General features: G+C 42.7%; 1 protein-coding gene across 1 annotated transcript in view; it reads left to right on the top strand.

The window, feature by feature from the left end:
• The first annotated feature begins 226 nt into the window (after positions 1 to 226).
• The window catches only part of MAP3K9 (mitogen-activated protein kinase kinase kinase 9), a 65,012-nt gene continuing 37,525 nt past the window's right edge, over positions 227 to 27,713 (top strand). Inside the window, exons 1-2 of the mRNA XM_049825649.1 lie at positions 227 to 808; positions 6,326 to 6,739. Of these exons, the coding sequence (XP_049681606.1) occupies positions 508 to 808; positions 6,326 to 6,739 (715 nt within the window). The 5' untranslated portion in view covers positions 227 to 507. The remainder of the gene's footprint in view (positions 809 to 6,325; positions 6,740 to 27,713) is intronic.

The raw sequence follows: 27,713 nt of genomic DNA, 5'->3' as shown, positions 1-27,713 counted from the left end.
AGTGCGAGACTGCGAGGCCGGGGGGCTGGGCGGGGAGGGGGCGTGGCCAGGAGGGCGAGGGCCCTCAATCAGGTGAGGGCGGCGTTGACGGGCGGGAGCGGCGGCCAGTGGCGGCGAGGAGGCGGTGCCTCCTCTCCTCTCCCCTCCTCCCCTCCCCTCCCCTCCCCTCCCCTCCCCTCCCGCCGCCGAAGCTGCCAGAGAGTCAGGTGGCTCCGGGATGCGCGGCCGCGGCGGCAGGCGGAGGCGGGCGAGGAGGAGGAGGGGGGGGATGCGGCGGCGGCTCGGCGGCACGCGCTGCCTGCCCTCGCCTCTCCCCGCGCTGGGCTGAGGCGGCCCCGCGCCGGGCACCCCCCCCTCCCCCCGCGGCGGCGGCGGCGGCGGCGGCGGCGGCGGCACCTGCTGCCGGCAGGCGCCGGGCCGCATGAACAATAGGCGGCGGTACCGGCCCCGCCGCCCCCCGCAGCGCCCGGCTGCCGCGGGCGCCTCCCCCTATGGAGCAGCCTCGCCATGGAGCCCCTCACAGAGCTCAGCCAGGAGGGCGCGGGCGGCGGGGAGCCGCCGGGCGGCGGGCCGCTCTGGACCGCCGTCTTCGAGTACGAGGCGTGCGGCGAGGACGAGCTGAGCCTGCGGCCGGGGGACGTGGTGCAGGTGCTGTCCCGGGACTCGCACGTGTCCGGCGACGAGGGCTGGTGGACGGGGAAGATCGACCAGCGCGTCGGCATCTTCCCCAGCAACTACGTGAGCAGCGGCGTGCAGGGGGCCGGCCCCGAGCTGCGGGCCCGCTACCCGCCGCCCCCCGCCATACAGCGTAAGGCGGCCCGGGCCCCGGGGCGGGGCGGGGCGGTGTGGAAGGGGGGGATCGGCGCGGCGGCCCCTCGCCGCCACCCGGCGCGGGGGGAGCGGGAGCCGGGGGAGAGGCCCGGTCCCGCTCCCCGCCCTCCTGTGGGCCTGGGCGGGCGCGGACCGGCGGCAGCCGGGACCGGGAGAAGGGGGTGGGGGGACCCCCGGGCCGCCCTGCCGAGGTTCCCGAGGGGAGGCGGGACCGCCGCCGGCCCGGAGGGAGACCCGGCCCGGCCTTTCCGTCGGCCGTGACGGGAGCCGGGACCGCGGCGGCGGGGGGAGGCTCAGCCCGGGGAGGGGGGGAGGGGGGGGGCGGGGAGCGGGCCCCGCGGTGGCCCTCGGCGGGGAGCGGAGGGGGCTGCGGCGGCCCGGCCCCTCGCACCCTGCGGCTGCCCCGGACCGGCGGCCCCGCTCGGCTGGGCTAGGCCCGCCCCCGCCCCGTCCTCCGGCCCGTGCTCTTGGCCACCCGCAGCCGCATTCCTGCTGCTCCAGTGCCCTTCTGTCTTCCAGGCTAGCGCTCCTCTCCGGGGAGGCCGAACCTAGCGCAGTGTGAGCGTTTCGCTGGCGCCGGGAGCGGTGGGGTCCCGTTGTCAAGCCCGGGGGCTGATAAATCTTCACCGAACGGCTGAAGCTCCGAGGCGGGGCAGTCGTGGAGTCGCCGGGGGCTTCGGTGACTCTCCCCTTAAGAATATCCTTAAGGAGGAGGTTGCTGGGTAGGAAGCAGTTGCTTCCTGCAGTGTTGATTCGCTGCTAACGCTTGTTCAATATCTTCCTTTCTCCTAACCAAAAGCTTATTATTTTTGACTTAAAAATTCCTGATTGGCTTGTGTTACCAGGTTCTTCCTTAGCCCTTTGGCACCTTATGAATTCTGTTCTAAAATACCTGTGAATGAGTTTTACCCAAGTTTGGATATCTGGGCCTACCTGAGGGTTGCTTGGCGAAGTTGTGATGCTGAAGGCACGAAGGGATTGGTTTGTTTCTCTGAGCTTCAGTGCCGTTTTGAAGCCTTTGTTGGAGCCAGAGAATAGGGCTGTTTCATCTCTCCTTTTTTTTTTTTTTTTTTTTTAGCCATTATGTACAATTGTGGAAAGAGAAACAGTGTGGAATGGTGGAATGACTGTTTCTAGATCCTGTTTATCTATCACTACTGACAATTCGGGCAAGAGCTTGTTTTGGAGGGGCAGAGAAAAATCTTCAGACTAGTAGGCTTTTCTAGAAAGTAAAAGGAGTAAAAAAGATGTTTTGTCCTATCTAGGACGTATCTCCAAGGAATACAACTAATAGCTTTTTTCTCATTCTATGTTCTGCTTGAAAGCATTTGGGTAAAAACTCAGTAGTTCATAGTATTGCCCTTGGGAGTGTGAAGGGACTAGGCCGGGCAGTGGTGGTGCTTGCTTTCATGCTAGAACAGTGTAGATGAATTATTTTTTTCCCCCATGTGCAGAAAACACTGTGAATGCTTGTCAGGTTTTGCTGTGGAGATAGTTAGGAGAACTGTTTCTACAGAACTTCTTGAAGCCTCGGCCCCCCTCCTGTTTTGACTGTTCAAGCGCAAGCTTTGTAACTCTGGCTTCTCCTGCGTTATTGTACTTTCTATGGTTTGATAGTTAGGAACAGTTATGGAGTTGCACCTTCCCCCTTTATTCTAGCCTTACCCTTCTAGTGCCACGACAGGACTACGCTACTCCTGTCAAGTCATCGACCATATGTTCATGGCAGTAGAATTTATTGCCCTCCAATAAGCTTTTAATATGCTAAAGGAGTATGTTTCTTTTTTTAAAGAAACAATGCAGTTTGGACAGGAGGTAAAGTTTGTTGCTGTTGAATTGGATTTTGAAGTTCAATGTTAGAAATCCCTCTGCAAGGAACGATACCCGCTTTTAGAGCTGGTCATGTTAGTTTGATAGCTGTTTGGAATAACAGTCTACTGTTAACTTACTCGACTACGAAGCATTCAAGTTTTGCAGGAGTAATGCAAGGTGTCATTCCAGATGTGCACCTCGGCACAGAAACTATTTTTAGTTGCTTTCCTGAAGTTTGCCTTCATGTTCGATGAGGATTTTGGAGTATAAGCCCTAGAGATTCTGCTTCCACTGAGAGCTGTAGTAGTATAGCTAGTAATTGCATGCTGTCTTTCAGCCATCCACATAGCGTGCTTGAATCTTACCTCAGTGGGGGTACCATGAATGATAAAAGTAGCCTATTGAGGCTGTCAGCGGTGGGCCAACTTGAAGGACCCTCATCTGCACTATGGGCTCTTAGACCCTACGGACTGAATTAAATAGCTTAATTGTATGGCGTGACAAATGCCAATTAAACAACAACTACTTTGCAGTTGTCAACATGGCCACTGGTTCGTGGCGTGCAGGCTCTGTAATTCCTTATCGGTCCCCAGAGCAATGATAGCACTCCAGTCCTTAAATTCTATGGCAGAAAATGCATGTTAAGCATTCCCGTTGCCCTTACAGTCCAGTACAGCATGTCTGCCAAATTAAACTGGAGTTTAGAAAAGGGGTTAGCGTGTTTAGAAAGGTGAAGAAAAACAAGTATTTTGTGCACTAACGTAGCTGTATAACTAAGTCTGTGAAAATGAAGGAACTAATACAGAACAAAACGCCTTCAAAGAAACCAAGCAAAACTTTTCTAAAGACGAGATGTCTTTTTTTCTGATTGAGCTACCCATGAGGGTGAGCTGGCCAGTCTGCCTTAAAGAAACATACATTTTCAAAGTAGAGCCAAGGTCGTACTTGCAGGTAAAACTTTCTTTGCAGAATAACTGTCAGTGTAACACCTCAGCTTTCATCTGGGAGCACGAATCTCTCCGTTTGACGTCCCGGACTTGTTCAGCTGGGCGCCCGGCAGGGGTCCGGTTTTCCTGCGGCGAAGCGGGTGACGGCACAGAGGAAGAGTTTCGCTTTTCACGCCTTCGGCCTCTCTTTGCCCATCTCCTCCTGCCGCCTGTCGCGCTTCTTTTCTGCACCAGCGGCCGGGGCGAAGCTCGGGCGGGGGCCCCGGGCCGCGGGGCGGGTCCGTCCGTGGGCGGCGGAGCTGTCCCTTCAGCACCGCCCCGCCGCCGCCGCCGCCGCCGCTCCCCCGCTGAGCTGCCGGCCGGCGGGAAGCGCTCGCTCAGCGCGTCTTTTAACGCCTTCTGAATCCGCGAAATGCCCGAGGAGAGCGCTGGTTGGGAATACCACCAGCATGTGGCGTGGCGGGAGCTGGGGGACGGTCTGTCGATCTTGCTTTCTGGCTGAACGCGTCTGTTTTCGGTCTTTTAATTGACCTTGTCCCTAGGAGCAGCTTAAGTGGGCGTTCTGCCCGTGCTGAAATTCTACTGACTGAAGGGGATAGGGCTCAGCATCTGGTTTCTTCAGCTCCTTCGTCAGTGAGAAATACCAGAGCTGCTCCCTTTGTGTATTCTCAGTGACAGGGTAGTCTCATATCTGGAGTTATTGTCTTTGCAGTCTTGTTCTAAAATGTCAGTGTTTCTGGTCAGAATCTACTCCTTCATCTTTTCTAGTAATCTGTAGCTCGCGGGCATTTGAACAGCAAGGCTGCTACTATAGGAGTGAAACCTTCTTTGTTGTGTAAAGCCTTGATGTTCAGAGCATTACCCAAAAGATGTACTCGCAGTAACAGACAAATAAATTCTTTTTGTGTTGTGGACTGCGAAGGACCTCTCCTCCTTTTGGAAGACTTCCCTGATCACTTTTCTATCTTGTTTCCCATTAATCTTTTGTTCATGGAACACTAGGAAAAAGAGCACAGGCATCCTTATTAAGCTAGTTAAGGATTTGCATATGTTGGCTGTACTGCATAGGAAGGTTGATGATATAATCCCTATACATAGTCAACTCCTAGCTCATAGGTTTGACCAGCTTACAAAAGTAAGCCAGACTTTTAAAAATCATGTTCAGGGAAGATAGAGCTCAGTCAAAAAAAACCCCCACAAAAACCCAAAACAAATTAAAAAAAAAAATCTGCAGCTGTGGACAGCAGAGTTCGTATTAACCCCATACAGTTTTGTGACCACATCTTGTACTATAGGCTTATACTTAGAAAATACATTTGATTGGAGTAAGTAAAATATTTTACTTAAGCAGAATCAAACCTGCTCCCTTGCCTTGTATGACTATGTAATTTCTTTTAAAAACAGTGGAGAGTTTTATGTATACAATCGGTAACTACAAAACCCCGTAATATAATACAGTACTCTGAACTAATACCTATATCAGGTAAGTCCATTACAGACTTAACTTCCTTTCTACTAGACAAAGCAGGGGAGTCATGTCAGCTTTGGCATTTCAAATGCAGGAGAGTATTAAAAGTATTGGTGACTTTCTGCTTAAATCCTTGCATTATGGTGTTTTTCCTTTAAAGCTTTTAAAAATTTCTTTGACTGGAATTGGTAACCACCAAAATATCAGAATAACATCAATGGTATCTAACCAGTGGCCTACCACTACTGTTAATTCAGCTGTGTTAGCATGTTTTCAATGGTCAGTATGTGTTTTTTCCATTCTACATTAGTCAGTATTGGATGGGTTCTTTTGGCCATCTGTGAGCATAAACTATGTTTAGTGTACAGTTGTACAGGATATATTTTCGCACCGATGCAGGGGTTTTTTTTCCTGAATTAAGACATCTGCATCTGTAGTTTTTTTACTATACAATGCCAAGTACCCACCAGTTACTGTGGCAGCCTGTAAAATATAGCTGTGAGTGCGTGGGAATGGAAAATGATGATTCTGTTATTTCGTATAGTTTCTGTAATAAAAATGCAGTATGCATTAATCAAAAAATGTTTTTCTGATTGCTAGCTCTGCATACTCAGTTTGTGGTCTGATCCATCTGTTTGTCACACTGTTGTCAGTAGTGTCAGAATTGGTTAACGGATCTCTTGTGGGGAATGAATCTGCAAAGCCTGTAGAGGTGTGGAAGAATAAGTGTGATTTGGGAAGGACTAAAAGATTGTTAGTGGCGGTTGAATAAAAGACATATAAGGGACAAATGCGGGAGCAGATGCATTTTGTGTTGAATTTTAGCTATGTCACATTAAGCACTGTATAGTGAAGACAGTGGAGATTAGCCTGTGGGTGTGTTTTTCTTTTTTGGAATCTTGTACTGTCATTGAGGGCAGGAAATGAAGGGTTATCCTCAAGGGGGTGTCAGTGTTAGAAGGATTTAAGTGTGTTTAAGAGGAGGCTATTTTATTAAGTGTGTCATTCACCACCATTAGGTCTAATTTGTCACCATTCACAGTGAGTACTTCATACAGGTTTTATGATACTGCAAGATCTGTTTTACCATGTTATTTGGCAATGAAGGACTGTCAGAAGAGACTGCTGCTTTCATTTGTATTGTTTTGGAGTGAAAATTGGTCCTTCCTCCAAGGGTAAGGGTGAGGCTGGGCAACACAGACCTTCAGCTGATGTACTGGCTGCATAGTTGCTAAATGTTTACGTCTTTTTTTTCCTCTTTCCCTAGTCCTGGAGATCGACTTCTCAGAGCTTGTTCTGGAGGAAATCATTGGCATAGGGGGCTTCGGAAAAGTGTATCGAGCTGTATGGATAGGAGATGAGGTTGCTGTCAAGGCAGCTCGCTATGACCCTGATGAGGACATCAGCCAGACCATTGAGAATGTCCGCCAAGAGGCCAAGCTCTTTGCAATGTTAAAGCACCCCAACATCATTGCCCTTAGGGGTGTGTGTTTGAAGGAACCTAATCTTTGCTTGATCATGGAGTTTGCCCGTGGAGGATCACTAAATAGAGTGTTGTCTGGTAAAAGGATACCTCCTGACATACTAGTGAACTGGGCAGTACAGATTGCAAGGGGAATGAACTACCTGCACGAGGAAGCAATTGTTCCCATAATTCACCGTGACCTGAAGTCCAGCAACAGTAAGTGCTACACAGTGAACAGCCAGGGTGCTGGGATATGTTTTCTCGTAAGAAATCGTATGAAGAGGGGAGTAATGTTAACTTAGCGATCCTTTCTTGTGAACCACTGTATCCTCTAATTCAATCCCAGAGGGGTTTATTTTTCTACAGTATGGTGCTACAGACCACAGGAAACATGTAAATGCTTTCCCTTTGTAGAAGCAACTTAAATGACTGGATGCAAAAGCAACTGTAAATGGAGCGTGCTTCTCTAGTAGTTAATATATATATATATGTATATATACACACACAGTGTATCAGTTTTATTGGCATTTCAGCAGACTCCTGTAGGTTGGAAAGTCTTGTTGAACTTAAAATGTGTATTCTCCTTCCACTTTTTGAAGGATAAATGCTCCTTTGGGAAGATAAATGCTCCCAAGCTTTCATTTTACTTGCTAGATTTTGCTGTATAGATGAGATGCAAGCCTGTTTTCCATATGGGAGATTTAACCTGTCCCTGCTGAATTGGATCTTCTCTCTATCCCTCATAGAGCTGGAGTTGACAGAAACATTAACTCGGGTAAATGAAATATTGCAGTGGGTGCCCTTGTACACCCAGGACTTCAGCTGGTGTTTGTGGTGCTTTACATGGGATGCAGCTGACCATTAGAGCATGGGGACTGAACTTTGGTAGTTAGGATTCTGGAAATCATGGTGAATAGCTACTCTGTAATACTGATAGCATTATTGTCTGCCACTTGGGTATTGTTTTTGTAGTGTGTCTGTTTTCCCAAACTTAAAATTGCCTTGAAGTCAAATACATGCATAGAACATTATTTATGAGTGTGGGAGCAAACTGCTGCAGTGGTTTAAAGATCATTGTCTCCTTTCCGATGCTGGCATAGAGCTGTTTAGCCTTTCTCTCTGCTTGTCTGTCTAGATGGCAAGAGCAAACACATACTTGCGTGTTGGCTGCCGTGGTTTAGGTATGTGTGTTACTATGAACTCATTTTCATTTATGGCTTGAATTAATATGAACTGGGTGGCTGGGATGCAGGCAAATGTTCTCCTTTGCTTTGAGGACAGTAACATCTAGCAAAGAGGCCTGACAGATGGCAATTTTAATATCTTAAATAGATTCACTGGAGCTAGCATTAACCGTTACAACGCTGTAAATTTCCAGACCTTGCAGAATCTTCCTGTGGTTTTTTGGCCTCAAATCTTGTGGCAGTGAATTTACATAGTTCATTGTGAAGGAAAAAAACCCAACAAACTGGTATTACTAACTCTTGTTAGTGAGTTTGAAGACAGGAACTATAAAAGCTTTTGAATGGGTTGCTATAATATTATTCTTACACTATGAAAATTTCCCTTTTCGTTAGAGTAAGGCAATCTTAATGTCTATAAAGATTTCCTAATATCTAAACCTTTCCCTTACAGATGGCACTATGTATGGGCATATTGATAAATGCTATAAAATGACGGATTGATTGGCTTGGTTAATGGATGACTGGCTGCATCTGTGAATAAGAAATAGTTGCCTTTAAGTGTTGGGCCTTTCCTCCTTACCTAAGAAAATATTTTCTTAGGTTGTTTTGCTAACAGGCCATTAAGACTTTCTTGCTTAATTTTCTAAGATAAAAAGCTGTTAGCTCCCAGTATGTCACTGTTTTATTCAGACTAGAGACTGCTAGTTGTGAAAGGGAAACATATTAAGCAGAGAACCAGCCCAACCAGTGGGACACCAGTGCACAGTATCACCAACCACAGATACGGATGCTAGAAAACATCTGTACTGTCAGCAGCAAGAGTAAATGTCTCTTGTCACAGTGAATCAGCAGTATGTAGTTGTGCTGCACTGTAAATTATCAGTGAGAAGTTGAGGGGTTTGGCTACATAGATTACTAGAATTTTCCTCTTTTGGGAGAAAGCAATAGTAAAGGAAGAGGAAGAATGAGTGGCAACACCTGTGGAAGGATTCAAAGACGTCCTGTGTTTGGAGGGGAGAGGTGGAGAATTTATGTGGTGATCTTGACCAAAGATACCATCAGATCTAGTACAGAAATTATGGGTGTAGGAAAATTCTAGCCCAGCTAAGTCTGCAGAAAGCCATATTGTATTTGGGAAACTAAATGAATGTAGAAGCTGGTACTAGAGGGAAGGGCTTCACATATTTTAAGGAAAATTCACTGTTTTGTAACTCTGTTTTGAAATAGGATGAATTAGTAACCTCAGGTAGGGGCTTGACATTACAACAGCTGTTTACTTTAGTTTGGCAATATAGAGTTCTTCATTCTGTGCTGTGTGGTGGAAGAGAAATTTTGAAAAATGCATAGTATTTTAAACATTTGAAAAGATATGTTCTTTTCTGGGTGTATCTATAAAGCAAGTATCATAAATATTAGATTATGACAATGATGTAGCTTTTGGGGGGAGGGGCTGTTGGTCTTTTCTGTTTTGTGGTGGTCCCCCCGTCCCCCCCCCCGTCCCCCCCCACGGCAAAAAAAAGTCTGTATTACGTATACATGCAGGTAGACTTAACTCATTGTTATCTGTAGGATAAACAACTTTGGACTGTCCAAGTCATGTCTTTTCTGAATACTCTGTCACTGCATTGCTGAAATCCCTTTTCCATTATATATAATAAGCATCCTGGAAATTCCCCTGCTCTGTTTTCTATGGAAAGCTTTTTTACAAGTTTTGTAAGGATTAGTGGACTAAGTATGTTGTTGCATCCTGATTTATATATGGCTTGCGTTTTCTATATTTTTCTGATGTACTTGGTTTTCTCAATTACTGTGGATAATCGAGAACAGGTTACGTTGTTAGCTTTGTGCCTGTAGAATTACAAGCTTGTAGCGTTTTCTTTGCACAAGTTACCAGCTACCAACTGATAGGCAGTAATGTGTCTCTGGAGAAGGAACAGCTTCTGCTTGCAAGAACTTGGAAAAGATTTCTTTAATGTACTAAACATCTACGAATACTGTAGACCTGTCATGGGAGCATCAGCTGTATTGATCTGCTGATTGGTACTGCCTATGTTTAGTAATAGATAGTGATTCTCATACATCTCATCTTGCCTTCAAGCACCAGCTGGGACCTGCACTATCCATCCGAAGCTGCAGGATGACTTAGTTTGGGAGTTAAGGAACAAGATGGGGGAGTGGGAAAGAACAGAATTGCCTTATTTAAAATAAAATTTTCTGCCAGAATAGAAGAAAATCAGAGAATGCCTTGCTTTCACATGTCTGCCTATATTTAGGCAGATACAGAATGCATAAGGACATTACTTCACGATGAACCTTTTAAGAAGGTCGTGTTACGTTTTGAAGAGTAAAATAAATCAACTGGGCACCGTAATACAAGTCTGAGAACTTAGCCCATTACATATGTATAAGGCTTTGAAAAAAAAATCCTTTTTAATCTAAACTTACTGTAGCCTGGTAGACTCAAGTAATAGTTACCAAAACAATGCTTAGAATAGTTCTCAACATTTCTGATAGCACAGTGAAGAACATAAGGTTTTGATTGCTTTGGGAGGTAACTTTGCCTTGTATAGGGACTGAACTGCAGGGGATTATCTGAAGATTCCAGGAGGTGTCTGTCTGTTGAGATTCTCCTTGTCAAAAAGCACTCTCCAAACCAATTGTCTGTTTTCCTTTTAACCAAAAAGGTGGACATTTTTTCAGTTCCATCATTTTTCTTCTTTTTTTTTCCTCCTTTTCATTATCATAACTTCATGTTTAATGATAATACATTTAGAGTGTAGGAAGAGTGCCCTGTACATTTTAAGTACTGTGTTCATTTGAGGCAGATTTTCATTGTAAATCTTGGAGGTTCTGAGGGCTGCCTGTTTCATCGCTCTGGGGATGGTATCAGGAAATGAGTACATAAAGATCTTTACAGAACAAATTGCACACCTGTGACTTAGAGACCCTGAAATTCTTTTGCTGGGTGTTAGCTCACTTGGCAGTGAGGCTGGTAGGTGAGTGTTCCAGTGGTATTACCAACTTGCATGTCAGTCATATAACTATACGAGAGAAAGAAGATAACCCAGGAAAGCTATTTTGTTCTGCTGTGTGAGGAGAATTTTTTTTTTGGCATTTGATTCAAGAGATTAAATTTATTCCATATGAAAATTAATCTTATTAATCTGACAGAATTCTCTCTGGCTTTTTTTTCTTCTCGTGATCTGGTGATATTGGTAACCTTTACCTCTGCAGCTGCATGTTGGTGTACCGCTGAGCGTATGTTACAGAATTGGTAGTAGGCCTCTCCCAGTGTGAACGCTCCTAAATAATCTAAATGCTGAGCTATAGAGAAAAAGCAACTAGGAATACCCACTGAAGCCAACATCACTGTGTTTAGCATAGTTCTTAGAGTTTCCCTTTCTCTTATCTTTCACCTATGGCTTGAGTCTCATTTCTGGCCAGAGGAAGGTGCTTGGCATATAATGCTTAGGATCAAAAAGGACAGTCCTGTTGGTTTTAGTGAAGTATTGTAAATAATGAAGCTCGTCCTGTTTGTTTCTACTTGTCTGTCAATGTTAGATATGCCAGTATTGCTATAGGAATAATGCCAGTTAACTAATGCTGCAGAGAACTAGCAAAAGCATATTTGTTCTTTTTTTGACTGGCTCAGCAAAATACATTTGTTATTTGCACTACATTGAAAGATTTTGCTGAGGGTGTTCATGCCAGTTAGCGAAGTGCTTTATAAAAGTCACTATCTTTGTGTTCCACAGAGTGGCACAGAAGATTAGCAGCAAAGTGACAAGGCCAAGGTCAAAGAAAGAGGTAAGGACAGAGCTCAAAATAAACCCCAACAATTCTGATTCAGTCAAGTCAGTAGTTCTTCCCTTCTAGTTCTTTGAAGGTGTTCACCTCTCCTACTTTTTGGACTGTCAAGGTAAGCTTGTGATATCCTGAGATTTAGAAAGCTCTAGCTTTCTAAAGAGTTCCAAACTCTGCTATAGCTTTGCTTATTTTATGCAGTTGTTAAGCCTTTTTCTGTTCATAAAGGTGCTAATAGAGCTGACTTTCACATGGTCTCTGGACAGTTGTTCCTAGGACTTACAATATTCCTTGTTCTTTTTTTTTTCTAATACAGCAAAATTTAGAAGCAGGGATTCCTTGCAACTAGTTCAAATCCAATCCAAGGACAATAGGACTTGAATGTTACATATCAGTCTTGATAACATGTCATTAGTTATCTCATTCCTTGTTGCAGTATTCACATCCCAATCCATTCATAATTGACACTCTTCTGTTGGCCTTTTCAGAGAAGGAAAAGTACTTAATATAAACCTCTTCCTCGGTCTGGTAGTGTTGTAGAAGAGAGTTTTTCCAGGGTCTGCTTAAATTATGTTGGCAGAACAGTTTGGAAGTCTGCACTATTATTGCTGCTTCTGGTACTTCAGTGTAATTTGCTGACTAACTCTCCAATGTTGTACCTTCTATCAGAATGGATTTCCTTTGTCAGTGCAATTAAATGAGTGTGAGTAATGCTTCATGTAAAGTACAGTGAAACTATTTCAGTGGCATCTGAATGCTTTACACTTGGTGAATAATTGATCTGGCCTTAGTCGTGTGGTCCCTTGTCCTATATGAGGAAAGAGATAAAAATGTGAGATTTTGGTGGCAGGGGGACACAACAGCTGGGAGATTAATTTTGTGCAGATGTTTTCTGGTTCAGTTCAGGGAGCAAAAATCAATAAACTTTTTTTTTTTAGATTTAAAAAGTGTATACAGTAGAAACCAAGTCTTTGAAACAGCCTGAATAATATGCTCCTAAGGGTGATTAAAGGTGACTTTATAACTTTGAAGGTTCTGCCCTTAAGCAATTATCTGATTCTATGGACATGATATACGATATTGCTAATGGTGCATTACTCCTAGTTCTGGTCACTCTGCTTATTTCTTTGTCTCCCCAGAGTATCAACCTTAGTGCTGATACCCTGGTCACTTGTATTGTGGTTAAAAATATTCCAAATAACTATAATTTTTTGCATGTCGTAATACAATGATGAAATTCATGCCAGTAATACTACAACTTTCTGTTGAACAGAATGAAAAAAATATTTTAATTTCATGTGTTATTAGTTCAGAAGATTTAAATTATATCTGAAGGTGATGCTAATTTTTAAGCTGTTGAGACACTGGGAATTCACAGAAGTAGGGTGACAGTTTACTTTGTGGGTTTTTTTTTTTTCTCCTTAGCTTGTCTAAATTAGTGCAGCTGCTTTCCTTTCTGAGAGGATTGACAGATGCTTTCATGTTGCAGTCTTATTTTCAGTATGTTTTTAGTAGATTTCTGAGAGTTCCAAAATGAAAATAAATTTCCTGTAAATGCTTTGGTTTAGTTGAATATGAATTGATGTCTTCACTGTTAATTGCAAGTCAAAAATAGAAAGACTTTATGGAATAAGTTTGATGTCCGCAAGAACACTTTGGTATTCTCCTGCCCACACCAAGTAGCAAAAAGGCAATTTCACAGCAATTTCACAAATGGAATTCCTTATCTTTGTAGACAAGAATGGAAAGAGTTCCTCTGATTTTTAAGTGAAATTGTGTTTATTACTATTAAAAACCTATCTAATATCCTTTTCATGTCTGTGTGCCACTACATGTATTTTTCTGCAGGGTTCTTTCTGCTCCTAAGAAAAAAAACCAAAGAGTTACGACACTAAGCACCCTCTCCAAATTGTGCGTATGGAACCATAGAATAGATAACAAGCAGACCTTAGCACCATCATGCAGGAAGTGTACCTAGGCATGTGTGCCGCTGCCATGACTTCATCTGTGACAGAGCTGGGCTAAATCTGTGTTTTTCTGAAATTTCTAAGGAGCAAGTCAAGAGTCAAAACAGCCTTGTTGTGGCATTTCTAGGAAGCTAGAATAACTTTTTCAGCTCTACTTTTTTTTTTTGGTGTTGCTCCCACCTCAATACACTTAATTTGAATTCTGAGAGGTTTCTGTCAGTAGCTTCACTCTTGCTTTTCTCATCAAACAATTCCTTCCAGAATTTCAATGCATCTGAAGCAAGCATACTCACTCTTGAAGCATCAGAAGTTAAGCACACTCTTGCTCTTTGAAGTCATGATTCATCACCCAAGATGATTCCTTAATTTTAAGTAATATCCCATTTTGAAGATGGTGCATATTCCCTTAAGACAAGGAAAGCCTTAAGCTGTTGGAAAGAATACAGGATATAGCACGTGGTTTTAAGTAGCTGCTTTTTGGTACATGTTTACTTTCTGATTCTAGGATAGTTTCAGTTAGATTGGTGTGACCTTGATTTCCAAAAGGTTGCTGAAGTTGACTGGCATATCTGATAATTGCTTCTTAATTGTCTGACTGCTGATGGAAAGGTAAATTCAGCCTTTCTCAGACCTGAACTTTTTCCAGATATGAAAAAGAAATAGAAACAGAACCTCATGCACAAAGAAGAGAAACTATTGCAATGTATAAGGATTTAGAATTATGTTGTTTGGTTTCATCAGTGTTTCTTAAGATCAGGGAGAAGAGGTCTCACTTGCATAATAGCAAATGTTTGGGTCCCAGAGTGCGAAGAGTCGTTATGGTGGTAATGAAAGCATGGTGCAGCATCATTTAGGGTTCTCTTCAGAAGGAAGTAACTTGAGGGTAGACATCCCTCCTGAGGTGTTCATGTTACTACCACAGACTGCCCTTCCACTCTGCTTTCTAAAAGCATTGTTCTATTACTCAAGCATTTATTATAACACCATTTTTTATTAAAAAAAAAAACCAACCAACCCTCCCAAAACACCAAACTTTCGCTAATGTACACATAGATGACACGTTATCTCTGAAATCCTGTATGTGCTTTGAATGCTGTACTACTAAAGTCCTGGATGATTTTTAGTTACAAGCCAAGCTCCTGGTTAGCTCTATATCTTCCTCTGATGCTTCATCAGACAGGCTTCTGGAATTTGCTTTCGCTGTTAAGAAATGTTAAGATTTGCTGCTTGTATTATAACTGGAAACCTTGATTTTAAATGTGAGCATGGCTTCAACCTTGCTGATTTATAGACTTACTCTTTAGATGTGTAGCAAATGACAGTCAGTGTGCCAGTAGCTCCATTCACTAGTGACAGATAAGTATTTCTGCCACTAAGATTTTGCTTATCGCAACAATTGCTGTGCTTAAACTGGGGATTATTGGGTGGTTCTTGGGGTACTATAAAGAAATGCTAGTATGGATAACTGTTGTAAAAATGGTATGTATGTGTAAGGCCAGTGGAATGTATGTGAACGAGGCCATGTGGTCCACCTGCAACAAAAGTATTACAGGATTTCCTGTTGTTTCTCCTCTTTGAGTATGGGCCTAGGAAAAGATTTTAGAATAGTCTTGTTCAAGGATCCTGACTATAAGAAAAATCCCATAACTTTGATTAATAGAACTCGATATGCCTAATTCTGCTTGTTGAAGTGTTGACCGTCTTGCCCTTGGATTTATTGGTTTGCTTTTTCTTGTTTGAGGTAATCAGTCATATAGTGCGTGGCTTTGATGTGATTACGGTCATCTGGTAACTGAGGGAACATTCTGAATGCTTCATCAGGGTAATGTGTTGTCACTTACACTCTTTGATGACGGAGTAAGCTGGGTTAGAAAACTAACAGAAATCTAACTCATCAAAAAGTGAACAGCTTTCCGATAGCTTTACTGCATGAGCTGTTATCTTGTGTGGACTTTCATGTGCAACAGTGCAGGACTACCTTCTTTCTCAGCAGCTGGCAACTTGTTCTGCTCAGCTTAAGGTAACATTCTGCAATACTCAAAGTCTGAATTTTGCTGTTCTCAGCTGTAGCTTGTTGATTGGGCATCATAGAGCCTTTTACCATTTGTTCAGGTTAATGGAAGTACACCTCTCTTACTAAGGTTTTTTTTTTATTGGATCTGATTTAAAAAAACAAAACAAAAAATCCCCACCCAAACCAAAAACTGAACACAAACCACCAAAAAACCCCCAGCTTCTGGTGTGGTTTGTGCTGCAGCTTGTGAAGTTTTTATGTCTTCCTTACCTTCTGGATTGCGGAGTACCAGCCTATTCCAGGAATAAATAGTACTTGGTGTTATTGGGTGTTTCATAGCGATGTCTTAATTGAAGCCAAAGCAAAACAGTTCTGTGCTACTTTTTTCATCATGAATTTCATGTTTCTATTTGCCTGGGAATGGCTCCCACTGAACCAGCATTATTATTAAATCTGTTTTCAGACAGTCTCTTGAGTGACAATTAGTGAATGTCGTTCATGTGATTCTACTCTTCCCTTTCCTTTTTTCATTGTTACTTAATACACTTATTGGTTTGTTGCAAGCTTTCAAACTGATATGATTTGGCAAAGCACTGTGTTGGGTACAGATGTAATTTTTTTCTGTGGGGCATTTAACTGATTATGAAGAGTACAATAATCCATGCCTGAGCTAGAAGGTTGTTCCAATGTAAACAGTAAGGTAGGATTTAGTCTGAAACCAGAGCTGAACAGCTCCATTCTTCCAGGAAACTCACCTGAGTGTTCTTCAGGAGCATTCAAAGTGTTTTGTACCAGATCACTAAAGCGGTAAGACTTTTTTCAGCTTGGCTAGGTGAAAGGATCGATTCTAAATATATCGTGGCTTTGGAGGCCTTTCCTATCCCTTCCCCCATTATGCATTAGCTCTTTAGAGTTACTGTACTGCACGGCTTAAAATCCAGGAACTGCTGTGCTGTCACATCCATCACCTCCTCTAGGTTGATAGAAGAGGACAGTGGGCCAGCTTTATAGATTTGCTGAACCCTCACGTGTACCCAATAATTAAAAAGCTTTTGCTTCCAAGGTATATATTTTTTAAAATGTGTTGTTGCTGGATGGTTACTAATAAAGGAGAGAAAATATTTGCTTATTACTAGAGGCAATATTTGTATTCTTTGTTTTTCCTTCTAAGATGTGAAATTTTGAGTGAGTCTTAAATTCTGTGCTCTACAGGATCTTATGCAACACTTAGCCTTCTGCACCACAAACAAATATTAGAATAAAGATGCAGTCCTACTGAAATGAACGGCAGAGTACCCAACAGAAGGTAGGTAAAGACTGCATGCGGAAAGCCTGGACTCAGTCCACGTGCAGATCTGTTAATCACTTTAAGTACTTTGAATGCAGGATCAAGAGCAGATTGCTCGTTATCTGGATACTTGTGAAGCAAAGCTGTGCAGGCTGACTATGGAAGGTAGAGCTAAAATTGCAAATTAGATTTTGGCAAACAGCTACAACATGAGGTCTCATTTTGGAGCAAGTTTTTGAAATCCTTTCCCAAAAGCTTAGTTCTGTCCTCAAGGCAGTATGCCAGTGTACTGCCAATAGGACTTAATAATTAAAAAAAAAGAACACCTGGCAAGCTCAGTCCCTTGTCCCCTTTGCAATAATGCTGCTTTTTTGACTGGTTAGGTGAAGTGCAGACTTACTAGCTAGCTTCTGGCTCTCTGAGACCATGACTCTCAGACAACGCAGCAGCATGAAGCAATATATTAAGGCTCTCTTTTTATCTAGCATCGCATATTTCCCACCACCACCACTTGACCTGAAATGCATTTTGGGAAGTTTTGCTTATTCGTGGGAGGGGAAGATGGGATTGGAACAATCATAGTAATTTCAGTGAAGCAATCTTCTATGCAAGAGCATTTTTGTTTGATCTATGGATACTTTTCTCTTTCAAATAAGGACTGTTCAAAAACCATAGGACTATGGTTAATATTTGCAATAACTATAGTACCTTCTGAATAAGAACCCTGAAGATTTCAGAGTGCATTGCATTTCTTCAGAGTACAGTGGAAGTTTTTATTCATTTTTCAGATAAAAAAGTATAAAAAGTAGTAATTGGACCATGCAAGAGGCAAAAGATGCTTATCTCATTTTTCTGAATTAGTCTCCATTTAAAAAATAAATCCACATTTGCATGAATTTCACAGCCTCCCAGTAGTTGAAAGTGTTTGGACTGGACATAGATCTAGAAGGCAGTCAAAAGGACTTGGACAAAGTGATGGTTATACCTAGATTGTGGGGAAATGGGTAAAAAAGTACTGTAAACTGAAATTGGCTGTCCCAACTATGAAATTCCAGGGTGTGTGTGTCAGGGAAGAGATTCAAATGTAAGTGTAGTATTAATATTTTAGTGTTCCTGGACCCCTCGGCTAGGAGTAGTTGTTCTCAGGAAGTGCCTTCAGAGCTGTTCTAGCTCAGATAACTTTATTTTGTGGTCTGAAAAACAAACTTTTAGAAAACATATGGGGTTGAGTGAGGAGATTCTTTGTTCAAGACAAGGTTTCCTGTAACAGATTGGCTTGGTTTTGGACACATTCTGCCATGGGTGGGTGGGAGAGTCTGGATCCTGTGGTGTATTAATCAGACTTTTTTCCTCTCTGGCACACCTTCAGCTTCAGTAAGCCTTTAGCTGACTTCTGAAACTAGTGTAAAGCAATTTTTTGATAAATTTGGAATTGTTTGGAAATGGAAATATTCTCTGTTTCCTTCAACTCTTGCACTTGAGGCTTCTGCGGTAATGCTGGCAGGGGGAAGTTTAATAGTAGTACCTCCTCATACAGGTCTGGATTGCTCTTAAATTCTACCATGGAAAAAACTTGCAGCTTTTATAGCTTGAAACCCCGCTCATGTTTTGCGTTTAAGGGTCTTGGAGTGAAAAAGCATTGGTTTCCATAAAGGTTTTACTCTGTTCTTTTCTTTCTGTAAAGCTCTTGCACCTGGGATTTGATGGACTCAGTATCTGATACATCTCCTTACAGTACTTGAATTATCTAAATGGAGGAAGTGGATGGGCCGATGCTTATCCACTATCTGACAGAACTTTTGCCATTTTGCATTTTGGTAAGTGAAGCCACAGTAAGCTGTTCTGTTTGCAGGATGGAGGAAGAAATAAAATGTGTCCAATGTTTGCACCCACAATGAGTATACTCAGCTGCAGCAATGGTCTTTCATGCTCCAACTAGGACAGGGTAAGCATTAGTTCTTCTCTTTGTAGTTGCCTGTTCACCTTACTGCTGTTGAAAACAGTGATCATACAGTAACAGATGAGCAAAGACCTATAGGAAAGCAAATCTGGTACTAGGCTGTTGTATCTATGGGTGGTTGAGTTGCTCTGGAGTGATGTACAAAAACACCCAATGCATGGTATTATTCTGGGAGAGAAAAGATGAGTTAGAGTGGTGTCATTCCATGTGAGTTTGAGTTCCTTTGCCATTTTTCAGCCTTTGAGGTCTTAAAGTAGTGGTCATCTCACTTCTCTTCAATCTAACAAAGTAAGAATAGGTATGGCGAAGTATTCATTGGGACTAAAGGAGAGATCTAGTTGAGAGTCCAGATAAGAATACAGGAGACTGGGGAGGAAACTTCAGTAAGTCTGTGCAGGTAGTTGGATGCCTATTTAATGATTTAAGTATTAGAATTAAATGTTTCTACACCAAGTAAAATGACAAAAGTGACACATGCTATTTGTAGTCCTTCCTCTTGTCACTCACCCACCCATCGCTGTTGCTGCCATCTAGCTCTTGGACTATGTAACCAGCTGATGTGGCTCTGAGGAGACAATAGTACAGCACAGAATAATGAGTAGGGGCTCTTGGGAATGGATGTGAGTGGGATATGCTTGCAGGCTAAATCCTTTTGCTGGAGTTTTTCCTCATGTCTTGATATGACTGCTTTCCTCATTCCTGGAGTCTTGGGTGGCAAAGCATTTGACCCACAGCAGTGCTAACATTGATGAAGACTAAAACAGAACTACTGAAGTGCACTGACACTTACAGGTATTCAGATATTTCCACCACCTTTGGGTTTTTCAGGCCTTCTCAAGCCTATATCATCAAGTTGCTGCGTCTGTTTTGTAGCTGGCAGTCAGGGCCTTACCTGGGACCTCTACCACGCCCTCTGTTTCTAGGTCCAGGAGCTCCCGTTAAGCTCAGGCTAACTTGAAATACCTTCATAATCAGATTTTCTTATGTTTCTGGCAAATAAGCTTCTGATACTTTCTTCAGGTCGTTCTCCCAGCCTGTTTCAAAGCACCACTATCCATGCTAGAAACACTGTTAATGGTAGACACGTCCATGAAGAATTGACAAATCTTCAAAATATAACAATAGAATGCATGAGTTAATGTTGCTTTGTCACTAGGTAGTAGCCCTGTTGTTTCATGGTCTGCCTAGAACTGTAGTATTTAAATAAAAGAATGGCAGGTAATCTGGCACTAAAATACTGACTGTGTTGTCTCAGTTGGGGAAAACTTACACAGAAGTTAAATGTGAAGCCAGCAATCATCCATCAAGTCAGAGATATATCCTGGTGTACCAGAGACAACAAATCCAGCTTTTTCCCCCCTACAGTAGGGATCCTTCTCTTCTAGCCTGCTCCCTTCCATATTTCTTCCTGTATGCTTTCAGTTCATACTGCACTCAGTTCCTCTTTTTTTTATTTCTCCCTTCACTTAATGATTGTAACTGTTTCCATCGGGCTTGATGTTCATTAGCTAATAGATTTCTGTTCTTGTGTGCCAGGTTTACTAAGTAGCGTCGTGGACAGGTAAATGACTTGGCATGAACTGTAAGCTGGACCCTACAAGAGCCTGTCTTGGATTTTTTTGCAATTTCTTTTGTGTTTCTTAATACACATGCACATACACTCTGGACTGCGAAACGGAGCATAAAGTTGCAATACAGCTGTTGTCATGAAATACGGAGGCGATGGGCAGTTTGGTGGTTAACTGTTGTGGTGGTATTACAAGGTAATTGTGCTTTCCTTGGTATTCTGTCGTCATCAATTTTTGCCTCTTAAGTCAGGAAATTCTTTATTTTCTTGGTGTTTGTATTGGGTTTGTGTCGGGGCGGTTTGGTAGCAGGGGAGCTGCTACAGGGCTGGCTCCTGTGAGAAGCTGCTGGAAGCTTCCTCAGCTCCAAGTCAGAGTTGCCTCTGGCCAAGGCCCAGGCCGAGCCCGTCAGCGACGGTGGCAGTGCCTCTGGGAGAACAGGTTTAAAAAAAGGGAAACCTGCAGCAGAGAGAGGAGTGGGATGTGAGAGAAACCCCTGTGCAGACACAGCAAGGTCAGCGAGGAAGGGGGAGGGTGAGGGGCTGCCCCTGCAGGCCGTGGTGAGGCGGCAGGCTGTCCCCCCAGCCCACGGAGGGGAGCGGGGGAGCAGAGGCCCACCTGCAGCCCGGGGGGGAGGACACCAGAGCAGGGGGATGCCCCCCAAGATGGCCGCCACTCCATGGGAGAGCCCGCCCTGGAGCAGCCCGTGACTGAAGGACTGCAGCCCATGGAAAGGACCCATGGCTGGAGCAGTTAGGGAAGAGCTGTCTCCCATGGGAAGGACCCCACGGTGGAGCAGGAGAAGAGTGAGGAGTCCTGCCCCTGAGGAGGAAGGAGCGGCAGAGACAGCGTGTGACGAACTGACCCCAACCCCCATTGCCCGTCCCCCTGCGCTGCTGGGGGGGGAGAAGGTAGAGAAAATGGGGAGTGGGGTTGAGCTGGGAATGAGGTGGGGCAGGGGAGGTGGTTTTACTTCTCATTATCCTGTTTTGATTTGATTGGTATCAAATCGATCTATCCACCCACCCACCCCCCACCCCCCCCAGTTGAGTCTGTTTTTTGCCCATGACCATAACTGGTGAGTGATCCCTCCCTGTCCTTGTCTTGACCCCTGAGCTTTTTTTCATATTTTCTCCTCTCCATCCCACCAGGGTGGAGGACTGAGTGAGCGGCCTCATGGTGCTTTGTTGCCAGCTGGGCTTAAACCATGACAGTGCTAAATAAATTGGGAATACAACAGCAGAGTAGTTGAAGAAGCTGAAGCCAGTACAGCCAGAAAATTGTGGTATGTCTGGCTGTTCTTACTATTTTGTGCGGTGGACAGCAGCCCCTTTTCTCTACTTTCATATATAAAAATGGGCTATTTTTATTGTGGATGATCACACTGTAGTAGTTCCTCCCTGAATGTTGTTCTGCTTCTGAAGTGATGAGTCAGCTTTTAGCACAAGCAAAGCAATGGAGTATTCTTTTCAGCACTACACTATGCAGATAAACCTAATCCTTTCTCTAGGCTGAGAAAGCAGAAAAAAGCAATTATATGACTGTATTTTGCTGCTTTGTCACTTAATTTTGACAGCGAGGTGAAATAAGGAACTGCTTCCTACCAGTTCTTTGACGTTACTAGCAACTGGATCAGCATGGGTTAAAGTGTTTATTTTTCCCTGCTTGCTCTTTTCCACTACTTTGGCCCATTAGAGATTAAGAATGCTGTCCTACCTGTCCAAAAGTGTAGCTGAAAACTAGAATAACCTTCCCAAAAGAAACAAGCAAAAAATCTGACAGTGTTAACTGCCTTCCAGGGGAAGTCTGTCTGTGAGAGGAGGTTGTAACATGTTTTTTGGCTCTGCTAGTATAGTATGAGCAGAACAGAGAATTAAAACAGCAGCTGTTCATTTTGTTGCCAAAAAAAATTTTCTTAATTTCCCTTGTGAAAACTTTACTTCTGTGAAAGTAATCTACCTCTTTAAACTATCTTTTCATGCATACTAGAAGTAGTATGGTGCTAGATTAAAAACAGGAGCTGTATTGCTGAGTTTTTATGAGTGACCAACTTAAAACCCAAGTAAAACTATCAGTTTGTTTTACTGACTGGATTGAAAGATTCAGTGCAGATGGTTTATCTGTTTATGTAGGGTAGAGGAGTTGTTTTGAAGAAGAGTAGATGGGTTTGAGAAGAAGAAAATTAAAGGAAAGGGTTAGAAATGTGTATATTCTGGCAGAAGGAAAGAGTTCCAGACCAATTAGTGCTTCTAGCATAATTGGAAAGAGGGAAAAACATGTAATAGAAATAAGTTGGGTTAAGCAGAATGAAAAATATATCAACAATGCAGTTTTTTGTGTTGGAACAATAATAAAAGTTGAGACTATTCCCAAAACGAAGTTTGCTCAGCAGTTTTAAACTTCCTGGCTAAGAAGCAGGAATGATACGGCCATATTAGATGAGATTTACCCGGCCCTCTTAGGGTTTATTAAAATGTAGGTACAAGTAGATCAAAGGATATACAGCTTTATACCCCTATCTTGTCATGGTGTATTTGTGCATCTGATCATATGCCTCTCTGGTAGATGCAAGAGTAATGAAAATACAGCTGTTTAATATCTGGAAACGAGGGACAAGGGCCAGTTTTACTTATTTAAGACTGATTTAACAGTAGTACCACTTTGACTTGCATTAGCTGTCCTACTAATAGAACAATGTATTTCTGAAAACTTAATTTAAAAGAAGTTCATAACGCTGAGATAATCTTGCAACTATGAGTAAATTGGTTTTTACCAGATGGCTCTCTAACATCTGGTGTGTTGGGGAACTTCTCTAATTGAAATTGCTTACTTATACCAGACCACAGAGCTTCACGTGGTTTGAGTTTGGGCACTTAGCGCAGATGTGCCTCTAGTCAAGAGAGGCTCCTGTAGAGTGTAATTCAGAGCAATGCTTGGAATCTCTTTCTGGAGAGGCTTTGTGTTTTCTGACTATGTTTGGAGCCTAGGAAGACAGCCTTCTGAGGTGCTGCAAGTTTGTTTCATCCAAGCCAGCTTTCATTGTAATGATCCATGAGCATGGCAGGAGGGGGAAGGGGGAAAAAAATTCACCTTTTGAACACATGAGGCTGTTATAGGTGTGCATCTATTTCATGCATGCAAGACAATTTAATTTCTGTAGAAAAGTTTATCACTTGCCTGCAGGGCAGCCCTTCTGTAGTTTTATCTTATAGTTTATGGCAGAGTTAAAACTTGACTAGCGTTTAATCTGTCAATTTTTTTTTAGCTCCAGTCTGTATTCCTTCAGAATTCATTTGATCCTGTTTTGCCTGCTGAGAACTAACCAGTGGTTTGGGGTACTAGTACAGGATGCCCGCAGTTACAGAATTTTAAAGCTGCAGGTTTCAGTGATTTCACCACAGTGATTTCTCTTTCTGAAAGGACATAAAATAGTCCTACATACATATACTCCCAATCCTAAACATGCTAGTGCAAGTTCATGAGTTGCAAGTGAAAGTTCAATGTTCTAAGATGAAGCTCCACCTTTGGAACTGTCCTTAAACGTCTTATTAGACCAACAGTGGCCTTAGATCTGTCCTTCTATTAAATAATCCTGCCACTACCTAGTGCCCCACAGAGCTGGCATCTCCATAATGACTTGTGATGACAAGACAGAACTGAAGATCCAGTAGCAGCAACTACCTGAAGGCTGAAGGATATAATGATATCTTAGAAATCTTAATCAAGTTGCTTTTTGTATTGCTTTGAATACTAAGGCAGATGTTTTTGTCTTTCTAGTAAAGCATAATAATGTGGAATGGGGTGGAGCAGGAGAACAAGCTGACTGTGTCAGATACCATTGTGTCAGTCATACTTCAGTGGGTCTGTTTTTGTGAGGTCTATTTTCAGTACAAATCTTTGTTTAAACAACAGAAGCATCTGAGTTGACCCTGGCTCTCAAAATCCTGCATTCTTCCTGATGTCACTGATATACAACTGTGACTCATGAAACTGAGAATCGTCCCCTTTGGGATCTGTAATCACTGGGATCTGTGTACTTCTAAAGACTTGATTACTTTCAGTAAGAGCAACACTGGTTTCTGTCAAAAGCCTGTTAGCTATTAATACACGTACAGAATGGTACTTAAAATGGAGAAGGTACGCTGGCTTCACTTGACCTCAGGAAGCTGATTTCCATCACTTCCAACTCTGCTAGAAAAGCTGCTAGCATGAATCACAGACAAGGATAAGAGGATCTTGGGTACATCATCTGTTCTCTGCCCCTGCCCTTTACTAAGAAACCATCATTAAATGGTGCCAGCATTGGCTGAATTAACTCCCCATTACTCTTTGTACAGATTGAGACTGGAATGAGAAACTCCAGTTGTATCAGGAAAGCCTCTAATGACACTTCTGTTTCAGCATCTGGTGTTGCCTACTAACTGAAGAGTATTAGACCTGGTGAAAGATCTGGTTAATGGCCAGCATTCAGTGATCTGCAGAATGTACTGAAGATGTTCTTTGTAAACTTTATCTGTCTGCTTTGGCTCTGGCCTCTTAACTATTGCTTCAGTAGCTAAAACAGCTAAATCAAACCATATCTTAAGCAACTGGACTTCTTGTGGAAATTATACTCTTCCACATTACTGTAACTCTGAAGAGGTAAATGCCAGGACTTGACTAAGGATGATTCTCTGATAATATGGATCTTAATTGTCAAGTTCACTCATGGCAACAAAGACAAATTAAAGGACACTATTAAGAAAGGCTGTTTAGTAGCTGGTGTGGTCTTACAGCCCTGGGTGCAGCACTTAGTAGTGTTGAGCATGATGGTAATTGTCCATGAAGTATCAAAGTCCCAAACATAGGGTATCCTAAATCTTCAGAGATTATGCTACCAACTGCCACCTATAGCTCTGAACTACTCAGAGACAACTGCAAATGCAGTAAAGTTAGTGATGGAACCAAGCCATGCAGTGCTGCCTTTCGTCTTTGTTACTGCAACTTGTTTTGTCCTGAGCAGAAGCTAAAGCATCACATAGATGGAAACCTGTGTTAAAAAGTTGTGAAAATATAACAATGACAAGTTTTCTCATCTCTAGCAATACACAGTTGTTTGTTTACTTGCTGTAATGTCGGACAGTATGACTAAGGACTGCACCAGACTGAGTCTTGTCAAATCATCTTTGAATTCTGCCTTATACTGTTCTGCTAGTTAGTCTGTCTCATCATCAAACCAGTAAGTGTTGGCTTATTGCCTTTGGCTACCTTAACCAACCCCTTTGTTTATGTGGTGCCTACTTTTTTCTCTGTACGTAAGGAAACTTTCTCGCAAGAGTCTGGCATGAAAATATCCTTGATGCTTCTTGTAAGGCATCAAAGATGTTCTCAAAGAATATGGTGGAACATCAATAGACATTTTCATTCCAAAGAAAAGGCTGGTCTTCATCATAACCTAGGTAAGAGGAGGCCCAGTGTTTAATTTCTACCTTTGTATCTCTCCAAGCTCAGACCTAATGTGTCTTGACTGACTGTTGTCTTTCAGCACTTACAGTTTGCCTGGCCCTCAGAACTTAAAGTGGGGTCAAATCATTACCAGGAATGATTCTTGAGAGTCCTCATGATAATCAAGTTCTTAATAAATTCTTAGTAGTTGAAATTACACATCTAAATCTGTATCTGGATGTCTGCCTGATCAAGGGAAAGTCTTGCAAGACAAGAAAACAATGCCTGTTTGGATCATATGCCTTTCTTGTCTCAGCTGGGACAACTTGAGATATGGAAGAGCTGTCTTGCTGGACAAGATTAATCTGAGCTGTAATTAATTTCTCAATATCAGTGCTTATTTTCTGGAGGACAAGTTCCAAGTCTTTCAGGAATATATGAAAATTCTGGATTATTACCCCTGTAAGCACACATGTGCATGACACCCTTCACCTAAAGTTGCTAACAATTTTTAATGCTAGTTTAAGCCACCATGCTTTGCTTCGTACTTGCAGTATGCAATGAGCATGGTATTGGTGATTTACTATGTTAAGTTGTTTTGCTGTAGCAGTCGATTCTCAAAGCCGCCTGAATGTGCTTGTAAGACCTGGTTTACTTCACTGGTCCCTTTTGCAGACTGCCAGTTGCTTCCTACCCCTGCTACTTAAGATCAGCTCTTAGCCTGTGCTACAGAGGAAAAAAGATGGTTTTGAGTTGTTAGGAGAGTAGTACCTAGCGTAACTTCGTCTACAACTTGGCTGGTTCTGTGCATGCACACAGGAAGAGATTTCTTGCATGGGCCCTGCTAGAATGGGAAAACGGTGATCCACCACTAACAAACTGACACACATTCTGCATATTCCTGCTGATTCGGCTTTCGTTCTTCCCCAGTTGTCTGAAAACTAGGCCAAGTATCTTTGCTGCCAAACAATTTCTCTTTTTAAGGTTGGGAATGTGAAAGATTGTCAATTCAATTCTCTACCTTTTTTTAAACCTCTTTCTCATGCAGATCTTTTAAATCAACAGACCAGAATGAGAAGATTTACTGCCTTGGTAGATTAGCTGCATTTTTGGTGTAGGTGCTCCATATTTGTGTCTGAATTCTTTTTGTTAGGCTGATCATCTGGCCACTGTTAGCTCTGTCCTGAGTGATCAAATCTATGTAAAGATGAAAAGGTATGTTAACTCTCTAACTGTAGGAAGTACGTTGCTTATTTGTGTTTCATATTGTGGTACCTAATACGAGTGCAGAAGAAATAGCACTTGCAGAAGAGAACTTGCACTCAAAGTATTAAACGAGGCAATAACTGGTTGTAGATAAAACTCACAAGCAAATGAGACCATGTTGATTAGCATGAGTAAAATGCATTTGCAGTGTCCTAGCAACCTGGCTTGTGTTCATAAAAGAGATTTTTAAGGAGGAAACTGAAAGGAATTCATATTCACCTATTTACAGTTGAAATCATTGAATCTGAGCAAATGCAAGAGGGGGAGAGTCAAGGTTTTTGGTTTGAAAATCTGACAGATGGGCTAGGGAGAGTCCTAGAAGTTACAAGTGAGCCTGTTGATACTGACCAAGATAAGGAGAACTGAAACAGATGCTGGAGAGGTACGTGATTCTTAAAATTAATTTTCACAATTTGGGGTTGCAGGATTATTATCCCAAGCAGTTATTGCATGGAAATAAGAGGGGAGCCAAGGATGTAACTAAGGAATCAAGGACTTCCAATAAATCCAGCTCTTTCATTGTCCTTCTCTGTGGTCTTTTGTCATGGTAATTTACCTTATTTAGCCTACATCTGGCAAAAGAACAAGGTCATGGATACAAAAGTTCTGTGTAGGTACTAATTATTTTGTTAGAACTTAATACAAATCAAGGTAATTAGATTTAAATAACCTCTTGCCAGGAAAGTATGTACAACCCAAGAGTGATATCTGTCTCTCT

Source organism: Accipiter gentilis, chromosome 22 (assembly GCF_929443795.1).
Source record: "Accipiter gentilis chromosome 22, bAccGen1.1, whole genome shotgun sequence".
In the NCBI taxonomy this organism is placed as follows: Eukaryota; Metazoa; Chordata; class Aves; order Accipitriformes; family Accipitridae; genus Astur; species Astur gentilis.
The sequence above is the reverse complement of the archived record's forward strand: the minus strand, read 5'-3'. Positions and strand labels throughout refer to the sequence as shown.